Source organism: Vulpes vulpes, chromosome 2, assembly GCF_048418805.1.
Source record: "Vulpes vulpes isolate BD-2025 chromosome 2, VulVul3, whole genome shotgun sequence".
Lineage (NCBI taxonomy): Eukaryota > Metazoa > Chordata > Mammalia > Carnivora > Canidae > Vulpes > Vulpes vulpes.
The window spans coordinates 16,637,925-16,662,081 of NC_132781.1; the positions used below are offsets into that span (position 1 = coordinate 16,637,925).

Sequence of the window (24,157 nt, forward strand, 5' to 3'; positions counted from 1 at the left end):
GTACTCTTATTGCAGACTTCAGTGCAGTGAGAAGAGACAAATAATGTTTTTGTATTAATAGGAAAATAGCTTTGATCTTGTGGACTACTGAAAATGCAAACTCCTAAGAAGCCTATAGACCATGCTTAAAGAATAGCTGGCTTAGCCCCTATGTTTATAGCAGCATTGTTTGCAATAGCCAAGATATGGAAACAGCCCAAGTGTCCATCGACTGATGAATTCATTCATCATTCATGTATGTGGTGTATATATACAATGGAATATTATTCAGCCACACAAAACAATGAAATTGTGCCGTTTGCAACAACTTAGATGGAGCTAGAGAATATAACGCGTAAGTGAAAGACATACCATATGATTTCACTCATTTGTGGAATTTAAGGAACAAGACAAATAAGCAAAGGGGAAGACAAAAGAGAAATCAAGAAACACTTTTAATTGTAAAGAACAAACTGATGATTATCAGATGGGAGGTGAGGAGAGGATGGGTAAATAGTTGATAGGGATTAAGGGCACTTGTGATGAGCACTGAGTGATGTATGGAATTGTTGAATCATTGTATTGTGTACCTGAGACTAATATACCACTGTGTTAACTACATTGAAATTAAAAAAAAAAAAAAAAAAAAAAACAATTTAAAGATAGTTGTCGGGCAGCCCCAGTGGCGCAGCGGTTTAGGCCTGCAGCCGGGGTGTGATCCTGGAGATCCGGGATTGAGTCCCACATCATGCTTCCTAAATGGAGCCTGCTTCTCCCTCTGCCTGTGTCTCTGCCTCTCTCTCGCTCTCTCTCTGAATAAATAAATAAACAAATAAATAAATCTTAAAAAGATAGTTGTCTTATTAGCTCTATATAAATTCCTTTGATCTCAGACCAGATAAGTCCAAGAGGATGTAGAAAATGACTGAGGTTTTTAGCTTGGGCTGCTAAATGCAAGCAATGCCATTACCTGAGATTATAAAACAGGATGAGAATGTATTGGAAGAAGAGAGTGAATTTTGAGTTTCAGGAAGCTTGAGGATCATAGAGGTGGGAATATTGATTAGTGAAGCTCAGCAAGTTTTTCTGAGTGTTAGGAGGCCTTGCTGTACTAGGTAGTTACTGCAAAGGAAGTGAGTTGAGAAAGAAAAGGGCAGAAGGGACCTTGGTATAAAGGACATCAGGAAAGGAGCATTTCAAGATGAATGAGATGGTCAGCACTACCTAATGCTTCAGAGAAGTCTCATAGATTGGGGGCTTGAGAGTTGATCATTGGATTTGATATGAGATTACTAGTGCCCTTTGCCAGAGCAGTAGGTTTGTTTGTTTGTTTATTTATTTAAAGATTTTATTTATTCATGATAGAGAGGCAGAGAGACACAGGAAGAAGCAGGCTCCATGCCGGGAGCCCAACACGGGACTCAATCCCGGGACTCCAGGATCGCACCCTGGGCCAAAGGCAGGCGCTAAACCGCTGAGCCACCCAGGGATCCCCAGAGCAGTAGGTTTAGAAGCCAGATTGTGAGTGAAAAGTTTAGAGGCAGCTTTTTATACAATTCTTTCAAGTTTTGGGGTAAAGGGGGTGCCTGGTCAGCTCAGAGGAGCATATGACTCTTGATCTCAGGGTGGTGAGTTTGAGCCTCATGTTGGATATAGTTAATTAGATAAAAAAAAAGTTTTGGGGTAAAGGAAAATAAATGTGTTGGGCTATTTGAGAGGTGGGCTGGCTGTACTATAAGGACAGTGAAAGAGAAATTGGATGAAGCAAACTGGCAATTCAGTTTGTAGTGTGAGGGGTTTTTCAGAGAAGTGAGAAGCTGATGCACTGGATTCTCTGGTTAGAGTAATGCACAGAACTGTTTAGCATACAAGCTTTTTAGCATACAAGCTTTTTTGGTAGTAATGGGGAGTGCCTTACTAATTCTTTTCTGTTTAATTGCTATGTTTGCTTTGATACATTTTCTTTATTTTATTTTTAAAGATTTGTTTTAGTAAGAATATGCAAGTGAGGGTAGGGGCAGATGGGAGAGGGAGAGAAGGATGCTGGACTCCATCCCACGACCCAGAGATCATGACCTGAGCTGAAATCAAGAGTCAGACACTCAACCGACTGAGCCACCCAGGTGTCCTCATACATGTGCTTTAAATTCCCTGATTTCGAGAAGTTTTATAGTGGTTTTTTTCAATGCAGATGATTTAACCTTTAACAGTCTGATTCTTTCAGAATGGAACTTTTGTTTTGGCTACTTTCAGTCTATGGTAGCAAGTGACAAAAAAGAAGGATGGCATTCTTTCTCTGCAAGGATTGTCATACACTGTCTCCCCCTCCCCATCCCCCAATATAGGAGTATCAAGGTATCCAGATTAGTCTTAGTGTTTTTGTTTCTGGAGGCAATTTGGATTATAGCCTCAAGTAGTATTTGTATTAAAAGCATGTGAGTTGTTTTCTAATGTGTGTTTTTTTCTAACTTCATTTTCTTTTTTTCTCTTTTAGTCTGTTCTCTGGGGAGGCGGTAAGGGGCCGTGGAGCTGGCCTCGGCACCGGGAGAGGCTGGACTTCCTGTCTCTCTGTGCTGAATGGCTGCGATGGCGCCCGCTCTCACTGACGCAGCAGCTGAAGCACACCATATCCGGTTCAAACTGGCTCCCCCATCCTCCACTTTGTCCCCTGGCAGTGCCGAAAATAACGGCAACGCCAACATTCTTATTGCTGCCAACGGAACCAAAAGAAAAGCCATTGCTGCAGAGGATCCCAGTCTAGACTTCCGAAATAATCCTACCAAGGAAGACTTGGGAAAGCTGCAACCACTGGTGGCATCTTATCTCTGCTCCGATGTAACATCTGTGCCCTCAAAAGAGTCGTTGAAATTGCAAGGTGTCTTCAGCAAGCAGACAGTCCTTAAATCTCATCCTCTCTTATCTCAGTCCTATGAACTCCGAGCTGAGCTGTTGGGGAGACAGCCAGTTTTGGAGTTTTCCTTAGAAAATCTTAGAACCATGAATACGAGTGGTCAGACAGCTCTGCCACAAGCACCTGTAAATGGGTTGGCTAAGAAATTGACTAAAAGTTCAACACATTCTGATCATGACAATTCCAGTCCCCTCAATGGGGGAAAACGAGCTCTCACTTCATCTTCTCTTCAAGGGGGTGAAGTGGTGGCATCTGAATCTGGGGACTTGAAGGGGGGTATGACCAATTGCACTCTTCCACATAGAAGCCTTGATGTAGAACACACAACTCTATTTAGCAATAATAGCACTGCAAACAAATCTTCTGTAAATTCCATGGAACAACCGGCACTTCAAGGAAGCAGTAGGTTATCACCTGGCACAGACTCCAGTTCTAACTTGGGGGGTGTCAAATTAGAGGATAAAAAGTCTCCCCTGTCTTCCATTCTTTTCAGTGCTTTAGATTCTGACACAAGGATAACAGCTTTACTACGGAGGCAGGCTGATATTGAGAGCCGTGCCCGCAGGTTACAGAAGCGCTTACAGGTTGTGCAAGCCAAGCAGGTGGAGAGGCATATACAGCATCAGCTGGGTGGATTTTTAGAGAAAACTTTGAGCAAACTGCCAAACTTGGAATCCTTGAGGCCCCGGAGCCAGTTGATGCTGACTCGAAAGGCTGAAGCTGCATTGAGAAAAGCTGCCAGTGAGACCACCACTTCAGAGGGACTTAGCAATTTCCTGAAAAGTGATTCGATTTCAGAAGAATTGGAGAGATTTACAGCTAGTGGTATAGCCAACTTGAGGTGCAGTGAACGAGCATTTGACTCAGACGTCACTGACAGTAGTTCAGGAGGAGAGTCTGATATTGAAGAGGAAGAACTGACCAGAGCTGATCCTGAGCAACGCCATGTACCCTTGTGAGTAAAACCCATACATAATGTCATTCTTGAGAAATGTTGGGACAAGGGAGAAAAAAATTAGTGAATTCCCATCATAGGGAGAATGGAATTCTTTGTATATAGGTGCCTATGTTCCAGTTGTTTAATTTTAGGTATGTGGTTGCATATATCTGCTAGTAAAGAAATGAAAGATATTTCTGGCAAAATGTTGTGTTGCTGTAGATATTATTTATTAAGAAAAAAACTAGAAGACATCCAATTTGTAAAATTATATACTTCTTTCAGAGTGAAGTTAGATTTCTTTTAAAAGTATACGTAGGATATATTTTGTAAGTCTGTATGGCTTGGCTTCGGGTTCTCTAATAAGATATATATATATATATAGATAACTAAAAATATTTAGTTAAGTGAGGACAAAAGTTTAGTTGATTTTGTTAACTTCACTGCAATCCATAGCTGCTTTTATTATGTGTATAAGTATGTATGTATGTATGTATGTAAACTCCACCTCCAATCTTGAACTCAAGATTCAGAGTTCAGGAATTGCATGCTCTACTGACTGAGCCCGCCCCATAGCTGCTTTTTTTTTTTTTTTTTTTTTTTTTTTTTTTTTTTAATTTTTTTTTTTTATTATTTATTTATGAGAGTCATACAGAGAGAGAGAGAGAGAGAGAGGCAGAGACATAGGTAGAGGGAGAAGCAGGCTCCATGCACTGGGAGCCTGACGTGGGATTCGATCCCGGGTCTCCAGGATCGCGCCCTGGGCCAAAGGCAGGCGCCAAACCGCTGCGCCACCCAGGGATCCCCATAGCTGCTTTTTAAGTTAAACTTTCAATAGATATGTACCCAGTTTTCAGTTTCAGTACTTCAGATTTCCTTATATTTTAAGGACTAGTAATCAGAAAATGCTTCAGTATTTTATAGGTTGTCTCCCAAGTACAGTCCACTTTCACAACTTGATTTACTTCCTAAAAGAGCTCATCTTTATCAGATTCGAATTTTATTTTTTTCTCAGCTAAGTCTAATGTGTGGACATTTTGGGATAAATTTTTTTCTGTTTTTTCCAAATATTTTCTGAGGAAAATTCTACATAGGCTTTGAGTGGTACTTCAAATTGCTGTGGTGAATCCGGAGGTACTTTACTCATGTCCTTCCCTCCTGCAGTGGCTCCTTACAGATAAACAAGGAAGTATAGTTTATCTCCTTAAAAATAAATCAGTATGCATTTATCTCCTTATAATAAGTATTAGACTTATGAGAGAGAGAAGCATGAGATGTTGAAAAAAGAGAGGCAGGAGAGTTGACTAGTAGATCTCTTTCATTTCCCCTTTGGGGCCAGGGATGCTACAAAGGTTAGATTGTTAAAGTAGGCTGGAATAAATAGGTGGATATTTTGGAATATTTGGGTTTTTACTTGCCTGTAGTAAAAAGGTGACTATGATTTTTCACTGAAGACTTTGTTGAGACAGCCATGCTTTTAAGCATAAGTGAATATCCTTTTTTCCCTCGGTTTTGTGTATATGATTTACATGGACGGCAGCACAGTATCTGAATTTTTGTCTTATCTTTCTATTTCAAGGGGAAAAGTCTAGATAATTTTGCAGAATTTCTTCCTTTTAGACCTAATTCATTACCTTTTGTTAGGTTACTATATTTCTATAGTAATATCTAAAGCAGGTATATTTAAGAAGCTTGCCACTACTGCAACATAGTTATCTTTCCTTAAATGGGTTAGTGACTTAAGCCAGCTTGCAAATATTTGTGACATTATCCCACTGACTTTACTGCATAAGTCAGTGCTTTAAGAAATTGTGGTTATGTTGAATATTTTGTGTTTTGAGAGTAATTTCATGAAACATACTGTAGTTGATTCATTTTAAGTTTCATGTACTTGTATATTTGAGAAAAACTAGAACCTATAAGCTTACTGTTTTCAGGTTAGTTTGTATTGAAAACATTTCTAAGTTTTGGTAATGTTGTGGGAAGCTGTTCCAATTCAGTGGAATCAAAATGCCTAAGTGAGAACTTTTCTTGTTCCATGGAATAATCTAGTGATTTGAAAAGCCTGCTTAGGCTTAGTCCATTGACTCACTACTACGTTCTGAGCATTCTTATCACGTAATGGTTTGTTGATTGTTAGGTTGTGAAGTGTAAGGACAGCTTAAGAGATAGTTGTAGAAAACTTTTTGGAATCATTTGAATCCTCTTACAATTAAATCAACTAAACAATGCTTTAAAAAGTTGAATTTCCAAGTATCAGACCATATTAAAGTAAGGAAAATTGGGGCATTAAAAGTACTGTGAAGAAAATATACTTTTTGCACATTATGATATAATTAAATTCAAATTAAAACCACCAATAAAGCCTAAGTACTTTAAAGTTCTTGTTGAGCAAGATCACCAGATTGACTCCTCAGGCTGGTATTTAGCCAGGTGTTTGTTGACCTGAGTTTTTTAAAGGTTTTCAGCAATTGGCCAGTGAGAGTTGGAGGCATTACTTTGATTAAAAAAGAAGCAAAGGCGGGAGGGGAGAAGTGGTTCTTTGGATGCTGAGAAGCCTTTTCTTTGTGATTTTTAATAGCTCTTCCCAAATCTCCTAACCACATTTATAATTCTAGAGTCCTAGAATAAGAAGCTAGTTAACTCTTCAGGAGCTTGATCCAGCTGGTGAATTTTAACTTTTTCCCCTAAGGTAGCTTAATAGTTTCACTCCTTTGCTGAAGTGCTCCTGTCAGAGATAAAGTTGTCTAGATTTAGTCTAGCAGCCATGAAGATATTTAGCAGAAGAGGCTGTCGAAATGAATTGTTTTTAAATGCTGGTACTTAAATTACAAGTGGATGGTTCTGTGAAAATTACAAGCTTCCACCAAGAATTTGTATTTTTTCTTATTTCCTACCTCCAAGCGGAAAAATATTGATCCATTGTAAGTCATAGGCACATACTAGCAATAGTAGAATGATTGATTTTTATATGTTGTTGAATTTTTGGCAGAGTGTATATTCATCATCGTATTATATTTTTACAGTTAGTAAATTCTGTATTGCCTGATGAGCTATCTTAGAGAATTTCATTCCGTTTTCTTGATTAATTTTTTGGGGTAACTGATTTTATTTAGTTTAAAACTGTTATTTTTTTAATTTTAAGTTCTTTTTGGAAAATTATCCTAAAATGTTACACTTAACTTCCTGTCTTGGTCCATGTAACTACTTCTTAGAAATGCTGTACTATATGGATTTGACTTGTATCCTTGTTTAGTAACATCACTGTGGGAGGAACAGGAATTTAAACATTATCTCCTTGATGGATGGATGAACTAGCAAGGAAAGGTATATGTTTCAGCAACCACCTTAGTTTTTAATTCTTAACCATAGAAATAGAAATAAGAGCATTTAGTTACTTCATGTATATGCAGTGTAATTGTTGAGTATGTGTGTGTTTGTGTACATGCTCTCTTTTTCACTTTAGTTTTTCCTTATATTCCTCCCTCTCTCTTCCCTTTAAGAGTTTCTTTCTGCTGTTTTGTTATGAATTCCTGGACCAATAATCTCATTTTGCTAAACTTGGTTTTCATTTTCTTGGTCCTTGTTCTTATAAACTCCTATAGTATGTACTTGTTAAGAAAATAATTTTTTTCCAGATATTCTCTTAAACATGTTCTTAGCAGTGTTCTGGGGACTGGGACATTAATTATATAAATTATCTTGGTGGTCATTATGAAAAGAATCCATACAGTGTTTCATTAGGACTACTGAGATGTATGTTGTTTTATAGATGTTGCGTATGTCTTTATATTACACAATGCCTTCTTTATAAGGACCTCAGGGAGAAAGATGTGCAACCAAGTCTAAGTGAATTTTTTCTAAGCTACTAAGTCTGTTTCTGTTACGTGGATATAATTTGTGTTGTTCACTAGGTTTCTATTTTCCTGTTGGCTTTTGGAAGTGTAGAGCCAAGCTTGTAGGTCTTGTACCTTTTGTAAGGCTTAAAAATGAAAGGCTTCATTTTGTTCTCCTTGTTCTTGTTTTATTTTCATGCTTTTATTTCTGGCTTAATTTATGCTAACCTTTGTTTTATTTGATAGCCTCCTAAAGTCTGTTGCAGATCAAGGTTGGATAAACATAAACTAGATGCTCAGTTTAGTGACACTAAAAAAGTTATTTGAATTTTGGATTACCTGATTGCAGTGACTTTTCTTCTGGGGAATTTCATCATCTTGGAAATGCTAATAAAGATTTCAGTGTATGATGAATTACTGTTGTGTTTGTAGGTTTTGCTTTTTAGGTGTCAGGGAATGTTTTGTATTGTAGCTTCCTACTTGAATTTATTAAATATACACAAATGATGTTGCCAAAGGTGGTGGTCAACTTGATTTTTCCTTGTTTTCCTGTTCCTTATCCTTTCACAGAATGATGGAATGAGAGTAGCATTAGCCAGGAGAACTAAGTCCTATCTAACCCTTCTCTGTTACAGACTAGCTATAGGGCTAATCATGAAGGAATTGACTAGATAATTCTGAGGCTCAAGCTATATTTGAACTGTGACTACCGTATCTTTAAATAATGTGGCTGATGGAGCTGTTCTCAGCACTTTTTGGGGGGTAAGGGTTTGCATTTGGGGAAACTGAAGCAAAAGTCTTACAAGTCACCAGTGTAACTTGGAACAGACCATCCTCTTAGGACTTACAACTTTAATTGTTTTAATGCCTTAGTGTGTGTATATGAGTGTGCGGGCTTTTTTTTTTTTTAATAGTCCATTAGTATGATTATTGAATTTGTTACTGTGTGGGAGCTATACTTGGGAGTAATTCCATTGTGTTCTTAAAGAACTTACTTCAGAGTTGAGGAAACTTTCATTTATGGAACACCTTTCATTTAATGCCTCTTGTTTTTCTGCTAACCTGCATATGACATTCAGTGGCAGATAGAGGAGATTCTGTATTTTCTCCCCTTCCCCCCCTTCCTTTTTTCTAAGATATGTAGATAGAATTTATTTTTGGTGTTCCTTGTGTGATTCTGAAGGAAGAAAGCTAGGCAACAAGGAATTTGGGGGTTACTTATTTGCTGCAGATGTAGTTGCTTGCTACAAATGTTTTTTGGTGACTGGTGTTTTCATTCTCTAAAATTGAGTGAAAGGACTCTTATGAGTAGTGCTAATAAAGTGGGTCATATAATAAGTACTTACTAAATGAGCAAATGTGTAAGAGGCAAGGGATGAGATTGGTGAATAAATGGATTATCCTTGAGAAGTTTATACTTTAGATGTGGAGAAATGGTAAGACAAAGATGAACCTTTAGAAAAATGCCTGACACACAGTAATATAAGACAAACGTTAGATGAAATAGAGATCACAGCTGGTCGATGAACTGGAAAGAAAGGATATTAGAATTTAGAATGAGCCTTGAAGGGTGGCTGGGATTTGGGTAAGAAGTTTTCTTTTGGTTGTGGCCTGAGGTAGGTCATAGAAAGCCAGCATACAGGAAGGTTCAGAAGCTAAAAGGCATGGAGCTCTGTTGGCTAGACTAGGATATTTTAGAGACCTAGCAATATAGGTGAGACTGATAAATACAGTGTAAAAAGGAAAGAAAAAATCACAGAGATGATGTAAAAGTAGAGTTAGTGGGACTTAACGGTGGATGTATGGGGCAATGACAGAGGGACTATTGTATTATAGATGGAGTTTCATGCTGTGGGGGACTATAAGAATACGTTTTGCAAAGTAACCCTGACAGTGCATGAAGGTCCAGGTTCTTTACTAGTGCCTTAAAAACAAACATTTCTGTATTCCTTTACACATTCCAGCAAATGTTAAAAAATTAGGAAATGGGCTTCCAAGTAATCCTATATAAATAGTGAAGAGTTGACTTATACCTCAGAGCCTTATATTGGAGACTTTGGAATTGATGAATTCATTTATCAGGTGTATTGAGTGCCTACTGAGATGTTAGGTGGTGGGTGTATATAGTGGGGAGTAAGACACAATCCCTGCCCTGTTCTTGTGGACAATATAGATTAGAAAGAGAGCTTAATTTTTAAGCAAGTAATCATATAGTTAGTGATAGGTTTACAGTGGTTGTGGGTGCTACAGAAATGAAGTTCAGAGTGCTTTGAGGGTGCATATCAGGAACATCTGATTACAGTGGGTGGGGGATTTGATAGCAAGTATACTGAAGAAGTAACGTGAGCTCTGAGACCTGAATGATGAGAAATGATTGGTGGGGAAGAAGGGGAGTGTGCTACATACTGAAGAAACAGTATATGCTAAAGCCTTGGGAATGGGAGGTGCTTGGTACTTTGAAAAATAGGACACAGTGTAAGGAGAATGATGAGAAATGAGCCAGAAAGGCCAGGTCATATGGGTGGTTTTGTTGCTTTTCTCACATTTAGAATGTTATTGTGGAGCCAGTGATGTTTAGACATCATTGGATTTTTTTTTTTTTTTAATCTCTTGTAATTGTGTGAAGAGCAGAGTGGATGTAGATTTTGGGAGCCCAGTTAGGCTATTGTGGTAAGCTAGGTAAGAGAGAATGGTGGACTCATAGACTTCAGAAGGAAAGAGAGAAGTGGGTATTGGAAGTAGGGTGACTAGGACTTATGATTGATTGGATGTGATGGGTAGATGTTGAGAGAGAAGGAAGGGTGTTATGAGTGATTCCTAGATTTTTGGCAGGAGTAACTAGATTGGATGGCTATGTTGAGATGGAGAAGGAACAGTTGGAAGGAGATTATTGAATGTGGTGGGCACTAATTTTCATTTAAATGTTTTGGCTATTGGGTATACCCAGAGAGGTTTCAGTATCATTTGCAGAGCACCCTGTTAGATTCCATATGCATGATAAATTATTTTACTTGAAAAGGGAAAGCTTGGGGCCACATTTTATTTCAGATGAATAGTATTCTTTGTTGTTGTTGTTGTTAGTTAGTTAGTTTTTTTTAGTAGACTCCACACCCAGCATGGGATCCAATGAATGAGTCCTCACAGCTCTTGAGGTCAAGACCTGAGCTGAGATCAAGGGTTGGTTGCTTAACCAACTGAGTCGCCCAAGCACCCCTCAAAAAAAATAGTAATCAAATTAGTTTCTCTATTCTTTCCCTAAGCAAAGATCAAAATAGACTAGGTTATTTTGCAAGCTAGGCAGAAATTTATACCTCAGGTCATGTCCTTTAATATCTACCAGTTCATGGTTTTTTTCTACTTCCCATTGTATATCTGGGAAAATTATGCTCATATATTCAATGTGAAGAGAGCATAGAGTCTCTAAGAATTTTAACGAAAGGGTGCAGTAATATATAATACATATAAAGTAAATCTTATTAATTTGGATTCTCAGTAATGCTTTGTGGCCACTTCAATTTGTTTGATTTTATACTAGTTATAAAGAAGGATTTTGCATCAACATGGTGAACAGAATTGCTTTGAAATCAATTTCAATCTGATAAGTGTCTGGAGAGTCTATTCCTCAATTAGAATATACTGAAAAGTTTTTGGTACAGTATAAATGTTTTGGGTTGCTCTGGTAACCTATTTAATAGCATTGTAGCAACTGTATAGATTATATTCAGAACTCTCTGGTAAGAGGATTTGTGGAGAAAAGGTTTGGGGGGGTCGTAGTGAGGATTTGAGGAATGACACCCAGGAAGGAGGTATTATATTCAATTTTAAATCATTTCTTTTAAATTGTTTTACCTTTGCTTAATTGATAGGAGGACATGAGCCAGAGGATTGAATGATAGCATAATATGTGTAGTGACTGGGTTTTTTTGCTCACTCTTTAGTCTGTTTTTCCTATTTGTTCTTCTGGCTTTTGAGAGATACATCTTGAAGAGATAGAAACTCTGGGAGAGACAGAGCTTTAGGACCATTGAGACTAAATTAGTCAAACCTGGGAGATCACAGAGCCCCAGGGGGACTCTGACTGAAGTGATTTGTTTGAACTAGGGAATAACGTTTTTAACCCACTTTGCCTAATCAGACAGCAGAGTTGAAACTTAATAATAGCCTACATTGGTTGAATATTTTGAGATGTAGACAGTGTTATGAGTGCTTTAAACTCGTTAACTTATTTAGTCCTCACAATACAATGAGGAGGTAGGTATTATCTTAGTTTTACAGACTCTGAGTGAGGAATGAAAAGTTTAAGTAGCTTGCTTAATGTCTCACATCTAAACAAGAAATCAAGGTATTCTAGGCTGTTTACTCACAGCCTGGGCATAAACACTAAATTGTATTAGTGGAAACAGAAGCAAATTGCCCTTTAGACTTGGTTGATGAAAAGAAATCTACCAAGCATAATGTAAAATAGGGCATTTAACTTTATGTTCAAAAGACTTTATAGTAATATTAAGTAATTTGGTAATAAATTTTGAGGAAAAATAAACGGTCTGTATCGTAACCAGATACATTCTTTAACCTGCAATAACCTGTTATTCATTGCTTTTATGGAATAGAAGTTGGATGGGTTAGGGAGGGGCGTTTTGCTAGGGCAGACCTAGCATCTGGGAGGTGGCTGGAGTGACTTTAAAAAGGAGAAGGAAATGAGACTATGTATTGATCACACCTCTTATATGTTAGATGGTTTACCTTTGGTATCTTTTTTTTTTTAAGATTTTACTCATTTGAGAGAGAGACAGAAATAGTGACAAATAGAAAGCACAAGCAGGGAGGAGAGAGAGAGAAGCAGACTGTAGGAACCTGGGATCATGACCTGAGCTCAAGACAGACCCTTAATTGACTGAGCCGTCCGGGTGTGCCCTACATTTGGTACATTCAAATGACAGTGATGTTCCCATTTTATAGTTGAGGCCCAAGACTATAAACATGTTAAATAATTTACTTGAGTAAAGATAAAAAGCTAGTTCTTTCTTTTGTTGCTCTTTCTATGAGTATTTTTCTCCTAAACTGTTTGGAGGGAGCAGAAAGAAGATTCTGTTTTGAGAAATGGAGCAACCCAAAGGCACATAGCTCCTTAGATGCCTCTCTGACTGTACGGTACATTGATGTACATGGCACTGATCATGAGAGATGATGGGAAGGTTAAGTTGTTTTCCAGAGAAGTGACCTAGTTCATAATTTTTTTCCATCAAATGGAAAAAAGAACATTTTCGACATTCTAAAGGAATTATTTATATTTTAACTTATGTGGAGAAATCCTCTTATTTCCCCAGTTGCTGAAAAAAATCTTTTAAGATATGAAAGTATTCTATGGTTTTCCTTTAATCTTGCATTGTACTTGTGGCTGATCTATAAATTGTAAGGAGATACTTAGTGTTTATTGAAGTATTTTCCTCAAAAAATATTTTTCTGGGGAGTCTGATTATTATAGGAAGTTGAAAGGCGGCATAAAATAGCAGTTCGGAATATCTTGATTGGTTTTCCACCTACTTATCTTGGTTTGTGTTGTTTCCATGTCTGAGTATGGAGCTTATGATTAACATTCAATATCTTATTTTTATTGATTTGATAATTACCAGAAAACCTGAAGGGTGAACTTGGAGGTTATTATTTTTCCTAGCTTTTGTGTGATTAATACTAAAGAGGGAGCAATATGGTAAAAAAGAATTCTAGGCTACTGTTGAGAATTGTTCATTTTAATTTTGTCTTTAAATCTTCCTGGTTCCTCACAAAGTCGGAATTATACCTTTTTAGGAAATGTCACTTGTCGTTTTGTAATGATGAGACCCAGACTGAAAGAAAGACTTTTTTAAAAAAATATTTTATTTATTCATGAAAGACACACACAGAGAGAGAGAGAGAGAGAGGCAGAGACATAAGCAGAGGAAAAATCAGGCTCCATGCAGGGAGCCGGATGCGGGACTTGATTCCTGGACTCCAGGACCATGCCCTGGGCCGAAGGCAGACACTCAACCGCTAAGCCACCCAGAGATCCCCAAGAAAGACTTTTATAATTGTTAGGTACACTGTCCATCTTATTGAGGTATGCTGAGCAGCTAAGTGATCCTCCATGGAGCTCATACTGTCTATATTAATACAGGGAGTCTACACACTGGGTCCCATCATGGTGTTAGTGGCAGGGCTGTAGCACTGCTTACTTGTTTCTCTCATGAGGCAACTTGGTGCCAGTGTGTGTACCTGTAGTAACCGTTGTTTTATTTTTTTAATTGTGTTTCACTTACAGCAATGAAGAAATCTTGAAAGCACTGTATGGGCCCTGAGGATGAGGTATAGTGAGAGAATAAGGATAAAGGTCTTTATCATATGGGTATTCTTTCTGCTGAATAAAGCTGTTGAAGTGTTACACTTTGGAAATAAATATCCCTAATGAAAAACAGTCCTCTGTATCTGCCGCCCCAAAATAAACAAAACGATAAACATTTTTTTTCATTTTTTTAAAACAAAAACAACAAAAAGTTCTCTTATTCCTGTTTCTTTCCCAGAAATAATTGATTAAAGACAATTACAGATTGTAAAATTCATTTATATAGAGTAAGAGAGACCCTTTCACACTGTCAAATCTCAAAGGCAGAATTTTAGTTACTACCTAGATGCATAAAGTTAACATAGTTGACTCTTTCATTGAGTCATTCAGTTGCCTTTCATTGAATTTCACTAGAGAATGAAAGGATCTGGGCTTTTTCTAAAACAATTTTCTTCAGATCTTAAGAATTTTCAGCTGAGTTGCTGCAGCCACTGTGCCTGTGAATCTCCAACTGGGTAAAAATGTTTTTCTTTTTAAATTGGCACTCCTCCAGCAGATTTTTCCACCAAGTATTCTTTGGGCACACCCTTTGCAGAGTGAATTTTGCAAGATCTTTATTCACAAGGCTGGAAGACAGACCAGTTTTTCTCTTCGTAAGATGAAAACAAGAGTGAGATTTGCTTAAGACTCATTTTGCTTCTACCTAGCTGTATTTGAAATTGATATCTTATGCAAATACATTCAAGCATTCATAGAAGAAATTTGACTTGGAAGTTTAATTGGAAAGACTAATTTTGTATTTGTAGAAAGTTTACTTGGTGCAGTGATCTTCTCCCCAATTGAGAATTCTCTTAATTTGTTCATAATGGTAACTTGATAGTAATAGATCTCAGACTTGAGAGGTGTGAGGTGACTTTGGTATTTGCAAGTGTATATTCAAGACATTGATGTAATATGTATGTACAGTTGACCCTTGAACAACATGGGGGTTAAGGATGCCGACCCTCTATGTAGTCAAAAATCCATGTATAGCTTTTGACTCCCCCAACACTTAACTACTAGTAGCCTACTATTGACTGGAAGCCTTACGGAGAACCTAAATAGCCAGTTAACAAATACTTTGAATGTAGTATGTATTATATAAATAAGCTGATATAGTAAGTAATAATTAGTAATTTACATAAAAATTGATAAGCTAATAAAGTAACTAGAGAAAAGAAAATGCTATGGAAAGTAATAGAAAGTACATTTACAGTACACATACTGTATTTATTGAAAAAAGTCCATGTATAAGTAGACCTGCACAGTTCAAATCTGTGTCTTTCTAGGGTCAGCTGTACTTGGTTTTACGTTTTATTAAGTGCAGGAAATTATTTTTTCTATTAGTGGCCAAACCAGTGTTAGATTATTTACACTTCGATGGTTTATCCTAAATAGTGCAATGGTATTTTTTTTTTTTAAGATTTTATTTATTTATTCATGAGAGACACAGAGAGAGACAGAGAGGCAGAGGGAGAAGCAGGCTCCATGCAGGGAGCCCGACATGGGACTCGATCCAATCCCGAGTCTCCAGGATCACGCCCTGGGCTGAAGGTGGCGCTAAACCGCTGAGCCACCCGGGCTGCCCTAGTGCAATGGATGAGACACATTTTCCTGATTTCACCCATAAACATTAAGATCAGCTGAAAAATTTGTGAAAGGGTACAATATTGCTATTAGGTGTTTCCCAGCACGCCAGCCTTCAAAGTGCTATACCTTATATTATCTTAACAGATAGTTCTTCAGCAGGTATAAAAGTTACTATAATTGACAATCTGAATAGAAACTAAAAGATGTGTCCTCATTGAGGATAGTCAAAAGTGTCCCTGTATAAAAATTTTCAGGATAACTCTTAATTATTTGGAGACTAGCCTATCAAGATTGACCTTACCCCTAAAGGGCAAGGGAAACACTTCTCTGATAGTAAAATAAGGAATGATGAAAACACTTAAGAATTGACAACTTGATTCTTGCCTTCAAGGAATAATTTATGTGACTTGATTTTTCTTCTCATATTCAAGTAGAAAAGGAAGCATAGAATGGTAGTGAATGCCTTAACTGTAATTAGATACATGATACAGGCATTAAATGCTGAAATTTAGGAGGAAAGAGTGATTATTTTGGGCTAAGGTGATCAGAAAACCTGAGAAGAGCGGAACTTTAGTTTGGTCCGAGATGACACAGGTTTCCAGGAGGAAAATAGGACGTTTCATATCCAAGGATGAGGATGTTGTGTTGGGTAACAGGGAAGAGAGCCATCTGCTAGACATAAAAGTTTCAAGAAAGTAGAAGATGAAGTTGGAAGGTTAAGTTGGGGTCACCTTGTTTTTGAATGTCAAAGCTGGTGTATTTGAATTTTATCCTTAGTGCAGAATCACTAACATGGAATGGCATGTTTGGAGTGCTCATAAAAGAATGTTTGATAGTGGTGTGGGGTGAATGGATTGGAAGTGTAGGGTGGTTTGGAGCCAGGGAAACACTTAAAGGCAAGTAACCCAGCTGTGTGAATAAAAGTCTTTTGAACCAGAGCTATGGGTGTAGAATGGAAAGTTAGGTACAGATGCACGACTGATGAAATACAGAGCATTTTATTTTATTTATTTATTTTTAAAGATTTTATTTATTCATGTGAGAGACAGAGAGGGGCAGAGACTCAGGCAGAGGGAGAAGCAGGCTCCATGCAGGGAGCCTGACGTGGGACGGGACTCAATCCCAGGTCTCCAGGATCAGGCCCTGGGCTGAAGGTGGCGCTAAACCGCTGAGCCACCCGGGCTGCCCAATACAGAGCATTTTAAAACTTACTTTGGAAATAGGCACAAATTTGTCATTTACAGATGAGAAACCTAAGGACAGAAAGATCAAATGACTGCTAAAGATTATTAGGTTAAGAGTCGAGGTTGTACTAGAGTTCTTGACTCCAAATGTAATGAATTTCATTGATTATACACTTAAACTTTTGACATGACTAGATATTCATGCTAGAAAATTGGCAGAATATTGAGGGAACTAGAAGAGGCGAGAAGAGATGTTTTTTTTTTTTTTTTTTTTTTTTTTTAAGATCTTATTTATTCATGAGAGAGAGAGAGAGACAGGGGCAGAGACACAGGTAGAGAGAGAAACAGGCTCCATGCAGGGAGCCTGAGGTGGAACTTGATCCCGGGAACCCAGGATCACACCCTGGGCCAAAGGCAGATGCTAAACCTCTGAGCCACCCAGGGATCCCCAAGAAGAGATGTTATGTTAGAGTTTGGCAAGGGAAGGAAACAGAAGGAAATTATTTGGCCTTCTGCTGGAGAGCCATTTCCTTAAGAGGATTGACTTACATGTAGCTTTTATGTTTAGCTTGGTTTTCTTTTTAACGAGATGTAATTGACATATAGTATTCTATTAGATTCAGGCATACAACATAATGATTCACTATTTGTATGTTTTGCAAAATAATCACAGTAAGTCTAACATACATCATTATAAATTGTTACAGAATCTTTTTAATTGTGTTTTTTTTTTTTTTCTAAGATTTATTTGAAAGAGAGAGAGAGAGAGAGAGAATGAATGAGTGGGAGGGGGGAGAGAGTCCCAAGCTGACTCCACACTCAGCGCAGAGCCTGACATGGGGTTTTATCCCATGACCCTGAGGCCACAATCTGAGCCAAAACCAAGAGTTGGATGCTCAACTGACTGTACCACCCGGTGCCCCTGTGATGAGAACTTTTAAGTTTTAGTCTTCTGGCAACTTTCAAATATACAGTACAATGTTATTAGCTATACCTGCCATGCTGTGCATTGCATCTTCATGATTTATTTATTTTTATAGCTGGAGGTTTTTACCCTTTGACTCCTTTCACTCATTTTGTCCACCCCCAACCCTCTGCCTCTGGCAACTATCTGTTCTCTGTATCTATGTTGTTTTTTAAAGATTTTTATTTATTCATGAGAGACCCACAGAGAGAGAGGGGAGAGACACAGGCAGAGGGAGAAGCAGGCTTCCTGCAGGGAGCCTGATGTGGCATGGAGCCTGATGTGGGACTCGATCCCTAGTCTCCAGGATCACACCCTGGGTTGAAGGCGGTGCTAAACCGCTGAGCCACCAGGGCTGCCCTGTATCTATGTATATGTATATGTATATGGTTTGAGGTAACATTTAATCCCTCCCCCCGCCAAGGATGTCCAGTTAGTTGTCCCTAAACTATATATTGGATAGAACATTCTTTTTTTTTCTATGATTACCACTTTTATTGTAAACAAACTCCATATATATGTATGTTGATATGTTGTCTCCTGTTTGATGCAGTGTCAGTTCCTGCATGGATATCAGACTGAATTACTAAAGCTTTAAATGATATATTTTACATACTATCTAAAATATATACTGGGATGCCAATCTTTAAAAAAAATTAAATATATACTACTTACCACAGCTTGAGATATCTGATAGACGAACTGCATTCTCCTTTTCCTTAAAATTATGTTTTTGTGAAGGTACTATTGCTCATTAACGTCTTCCATGAATTTTAGAATCAGTTTATCAGGTTCCTTTATTTTTTTATAAGATTTATATACACATATATATATATTTAAGATTTTATTTATTTAGTCATGAGAGAGAGACACAGAGGCAGAGACACAGGCAGAGGGAAGCAGACTCCATGCAAGGAGCCTGATGTGGGACTCCATCCCGGGCCTCAAGGATTATGCCCTGGGCCGAAGGCAGGCACTAAACCGCTGAGCCACCCAGGGATCCCCCAAGATTTATCTGTTTACTCATGAGAGACACAGAAAGAGAGGCAGAGACATAGGCAAAAAGGAGAAGCAGGTTCCTGTGGGGAACCTGATGTAGGACTTGATCCCCGGACCCTGGGATCATGACCTGATCTGAAGGCAGACGCTCAACCACTGACTGCATAGATGCCTCTGTCAGCTTCCTTTAAATCACGCTGGGATTTGTATTGGGACTGTTTTGTACTGAATGTTAATTTGTAGGTGACATCTTGACAACAGTAGGTCTTCCAAAGTTCTGATATTTTCTTCTATTGAGGTTCTTCATGTCTAGAGAAAAATTTTTCTTTTTATGGGCCTTGCACATTTCCTGTTATATTTATTTGTAGATACTTTGCAGATTTTAATACTATTAAGAATGAGATAATTTCTTGTCAATATATGGGAAGACTATTGATTTATATACATTAATTTGTTCTGTTTGGCTCCCTTATTGAATTTTCCTATTCTTAGCAATTCTTTGATTTATTTGTAGTTGATATTACTAGATGGATAGTCACCTGAGTGACAGAGTGACATTTTGTTTTCTCCTTCTCAGTTGTTAGACTTTGTGTTTCTTTTTCTTGATTGGTTGCATAGACTGGAACCTTCTAGTATATAGTTGAATGTACCAGAGTTAGGGGACTTTCTTAGCAGGGTCTTGATTAATTAGAGAAGTTCTATTTTGCCATTGAGTGTGATTTGTGCTATCAGTTTGTGATAATTGTCTTTTGTTAGGGCAATCACAGTTCTTTTAATTTCTAATTCAATATGGAATTTTGTTAAAACTGAGTATTGTTTATTAATGCTTTTTCAGTATCTGTGGAGGTAGTAATATATACACTTTTTTTTCCTTTAGAGTCTTTGAATGATTTCCTGTTGTTGATTGGCCTGTGATTTTACTCAACAAATATTTATTTATTGAGTGCTTATTATTTATCAGGGGCTATTCAAGGCACTGGAGATAGAGCAGTGAACAAAATCGAAAAAAAAATCTCTTGTTCTTTCTGGAGTTTGCATTCAAGTTGGGAGTGCTTAGGCTAAATATTATCAGATACTGACTATCTGGATGATTTGGATTATTATTTTAATACTTGTCAAATGGGACTTAGGTGTTTTTGTGGGGAGAGGACTGCTTTACTTCCCCATATTCATAACTTGAATGACCTACAGGATATTTTTAGGCTAGATATGGTTGTGCCAGGCTCATACATTGACTTCATACATTTTCTGTTCTTTTTTCTCCCTGGAAATAATTGGCAAGGATTAATCTGTTTAACATTTTGCTAGAACTTGACATGTCTGAATAGCATAGTTGCCATTTTACTATTATTGTGAATGGATCTTTGCTGATAATTGTAAACTGTTTTTATAGTTATTAGATTAAGCTTTTTAACTTCTTCCTATGTGACCCAATTTTGGCAACAAATCACTCATTTTTTTTTCAAATCACTCATTTTTGCCTAGATTTTTAAATTTACTGCCATGAAATTCTACCTGGTAATCTTAGAATCTTCCTGTAGATCAATGGTTTGTATTGCTTTACTCTGTTGTATTTGATCTTTCATTTCTGTTTTGTTTTCTTGGATATAAAGTTTTCTGCTTTATAAATTAGGTTCTTAAAACTTGTGCTTATATCAATTGAATTTATCTTTTCACAATATTTTATTTTGTTTTTGTCTTTATTCTTTTTTTGGATTTTGTAAAGCTTCTTTAAGTTATACATTTAGGTCATTTATTTTCAATCTGTCTTATTTTCTTAAATAAGCATTTAAGTTGTAGCATTTCCTCTGAATTAGTTCTTTGGCCAAATTCTTAGAGTTTGGTCTGTCATATCTTCATTGTTGTCTATTTCGCTTCTCCTCATCAGAATTACTTGGAAAGATGTATTAAATTTTTCTGTATTTTTTTTTTTTTTTTTGCTACCCTTTTAAAAAGTGTTGATTTCTGGATTTTTTTTGCATTCTTCAAAGAATGTGGCTTGTATGCTTTCTGAGTTTTACAATTTGAGTTATGTCTTTATGATCCATTACATACATGTCAATTGTTAAACCCTTTATGGGTATTTGAAAAGTATTTGTTCTCCATTTAGTTATAGAATTCTATCTGTATCTAAGAAGCAGTCGTGATTATTTTTACTGAATTCATAATACTTCATCAAATTTTTACCTTAGTTACTCTTGACATGCAGTGTAGCACAGTGGGTGAAACTTGAGAGCTAAGTCCATCTGGATGTAAATCTAGTTTCTCTGAATTGTTAGCTCTGTAATCTTTTGTACCTTAATTTCTTCTGTAATATGAGACTTATAACACTTACTTATTGGGGTTATTGTTAGGATAGAGGAGATAATATACGCAAAATGCCTATATCCTTATTCTAGGATCTGGCACATAAATAGTAGTGATGATACCCAGATTTCAAGTATCTAGATTTTGAGTGTTGAGCATTATTGTTGGTTTTTCATAATTTTTTTTTAATTTTTTTTTATTATTTATTTATGATAGTCATACAGAGAGAGAGAGAGAGAGGCAGAGACACAGGCAGAGGGAGAAGCAGGCTCCATGCACCGGGAGCCCGACGTGGGATTCGATCCCGGGTCTCCAGGATCGCGCCCTGGGCCAAAGGCAGGCGCCAAACCGCTGCGCCACCCAGGGATCCCTGGTTTTTCATAATTATACATTTAGTACTTTTTGCACATTGTGTTCTTTTAAGTTGGTTTCTAAAAAAATTAAAAAAATAAATAAATTGGTTTCTGAGGTCAAAGGATATCATCATTTTTATGCCTGTTTTTCACCCAGATTGCTTTTGAAAGAGTTGTATCATTTTTTTTTTTAAAGATTTTATTTATTCATTCATGAGAGAGACAGAGAGAGAGGCAGAGACACAGGCAGAGGGAGAAGCAGGCTCCATGCACTGGGAGCCCGATGTGGGATTCAATCCCAGGTCTCCAGGATCGCGCCCTGGGCCATAGGCAGGCAGGTGCTAAACCGCTACGCCACCCAGGGATCCCCAAGAGTTGTATCATCATTCTATTCTGGTCTGATTGATAGGGTGTGCCAGTTTAACTTCAAGCTTGATTTATTACTATTGCTTTAGAAAAATGAATTTAATAGGTTCTCATTGACACTTTATCTGCATTTAAAAATAATGTTTTGGAAGACAAATTTACAAGCTTTTTTTTCCTGACATTTGTGATATTTTTATTTGTTATTTGGATAACAGCTGCCATAAAATAGGAGTGCTATTTTTTATAGACTGCCTTTTAAAATAGATTTCTTATAGACTTTAAGGACTATATAGACTGTTTCTCTTCTCTTCTATGTTTATATGGTTTTCCAGAAATGAGTTTGGGTAGAGTTTCCCAACAAAGACACTACTGACATTTTTGGTCAGATAGCTCTTTGTTGTGAAGGACTGTTCTCTGCATTGTATGATGTTTAACAGCATCTCTAGTTTCTATCCACTAAATATCAGCACCCTCCCTCCATCCCGCTAGTTGTTGAATATAAAATATGTCTCCATACATTGCCACATGCGTCTCAACAAAAATGTTTTCTGGGGGAAAACATCACCCTCAGTTGGCAATCCCTGGATTAGTCTTTGAAAGGGAAAGGGCACTTTTTTTTACTGGCTACCTGGAATGCTCTTTATATAGTTATTTAAAAATTTTTTTTTAAGATTTTATTTATTTGAGAACAAGGGAGCACAACTAGGGGGAGGGGCAGAGGGAGAAGCAGACTTCTCGATGATCAGGGAGCCCAATGAGGGGGGAGCTTGATCCCAGGATCCTGGAATCATGAGCTGAAGGCAGATGCTTTACTGACTGAGCTACCCAGAAGCCCCATAGCTATTTCATTTTTGATAATATTCTCTTGCTATGTCATAAGCTTTGTGTCTGTTTCATAGATGAAGAAACAAAAGCTGAGATTAAATCTTGAGAAGGGAACTTGTAAATTATATAACAGGAGTACTTGTGGTTTTTTACTTTTTTTAAGATTTTATTTATTCATGAGAGACACACAGACACACACACACACACAGAGGCAGAGACACAGGCAGAAGGAAAAGCAGGCTTCACATAGGGAGCCTGATGTGGGACTCAATCCCAGGACTCCAGGATCACAGCCTGGGCCGAAGACAGGCGCTAAACTGCTGAGCTACCCAGGCATCCCAGGAGTACTTATGTTCTGATTGTTTACTCCTTCCCTTCATCCCACCTTCACATTTGTCACCAGCCCTAAGAAAATATACATTGACAGTGTTCTAGTAATGTTTAGGGCTTTGCATTGAAGGTGGACATTGATGAGTCAGACTACACTTTTAAAGTAGAAATTATTATTATTATTATTTTTTAAGATTTATTTCTTTATTTATGATAGAGAGAGGAAGAGAGGCAGAGACACAGGAAGAGGGAGAAGCAGGCTTCATGCCTGGAGCCTGACACGGAACTGGATCCCGGGACTCCAGGATCACGCCCTGGGCCAAAGGCAGGTGCTAAACCACTGAGCCACCCAGGGATCCCCTAAAGTAGAAATTCTTAAAGAGCCATCATGAGGAATATCCCCCTAAGGGACAAATCATAATCAGCTATTTTCAGTTTCCCATTTCCCCATTTATGATTACATACATCATTCTCAAACACATGAATATATGCCGGTCAGCTTTCCTTAGTCAAGGAACAAAAAGTTATGAGCCACTGTTTTGTTCTTTCCGGTCTTTTTTCCCTTTTTTACTCTTCCTCATCACTGTTACATCACTCTTTTTCTTTTCCCCCCAAATTCGATACTATTTTATCCATTTAGCCTCTACTTCAAAAGTTAAGAGTTAAGGGAAATGGGGCTGATTTCAAAATGCTGCATCCCTTTTAGAGAGTATCTCTCTCTCTCTCTCTCTCACTCTCTCTCTCATTCTTTCTTTTTAAGATTTATTTGAGAGACTGAGCACGAGCTAGGGGGAGAGGCAGAGGCAAAGGGAGAGGGGGAAGCCGACTTCCCTCTGAGCAAGGAGCCTGAGGTAGTGCTCAATCCCAGAACCCTGGGGTCATGACCTGAGCTGAAGGTCGATGTTCAACTGACTGAGTCACCCAGATGCCCTGTGAGTTCTGTCTTTAAAGCCCTTGCATATTGAGGCATTTGAAGTTGTCCATGAAATAGACTGTTACACTGTTTAACTTTGGCGGGGGGGGGGGGGTATCTCTTACCGTCCCTGACTTAGGCAATTAATTCCTGGTGCTGGGTCCTTTTTCCTCCATCTTGCATTTAGTTTGTTTTGGATCAGATTTTCTTAGCTTCTCTGTCTTCTTCCCACTGATAATTTTCTTTTTCTTTCTTTCTTTTTTTTTTTTTCTGTTTATTATCTCACCAAATTAAAAGGAGTGAGT

General features: G+C 37.7%; 1 protein-coding gene across 11 annotated transcripts in view; it reads left to right on the forward strand.

Moving 5' to 3' along the window:
- KANSL1 (KAT8 regulatory NSL complex subunit 1) overlaps nt 1–24,157 on the forward strand; it is a 188,873-nt gene that overhangs the window by 46,788 nt on the left and 117,928 nt on the right. For all 11 annotated transcript variants that reach the window (XM_025999521.2, XM_072746932.1, XM_072746934.1 and 8 more), the window contains one exon: nt 2,474–3,845. In XM_025999521.2, the coding sequence (XP_025855306.1) occupies nt 2,557–3,845 (1,289 nt within the window). In that variant the 5' untranslated portion in view covers nt 2,474–2,556. The remainder of the gene's footprint in view (nt 1–2,473; nt 3,846–24,157) is intronic.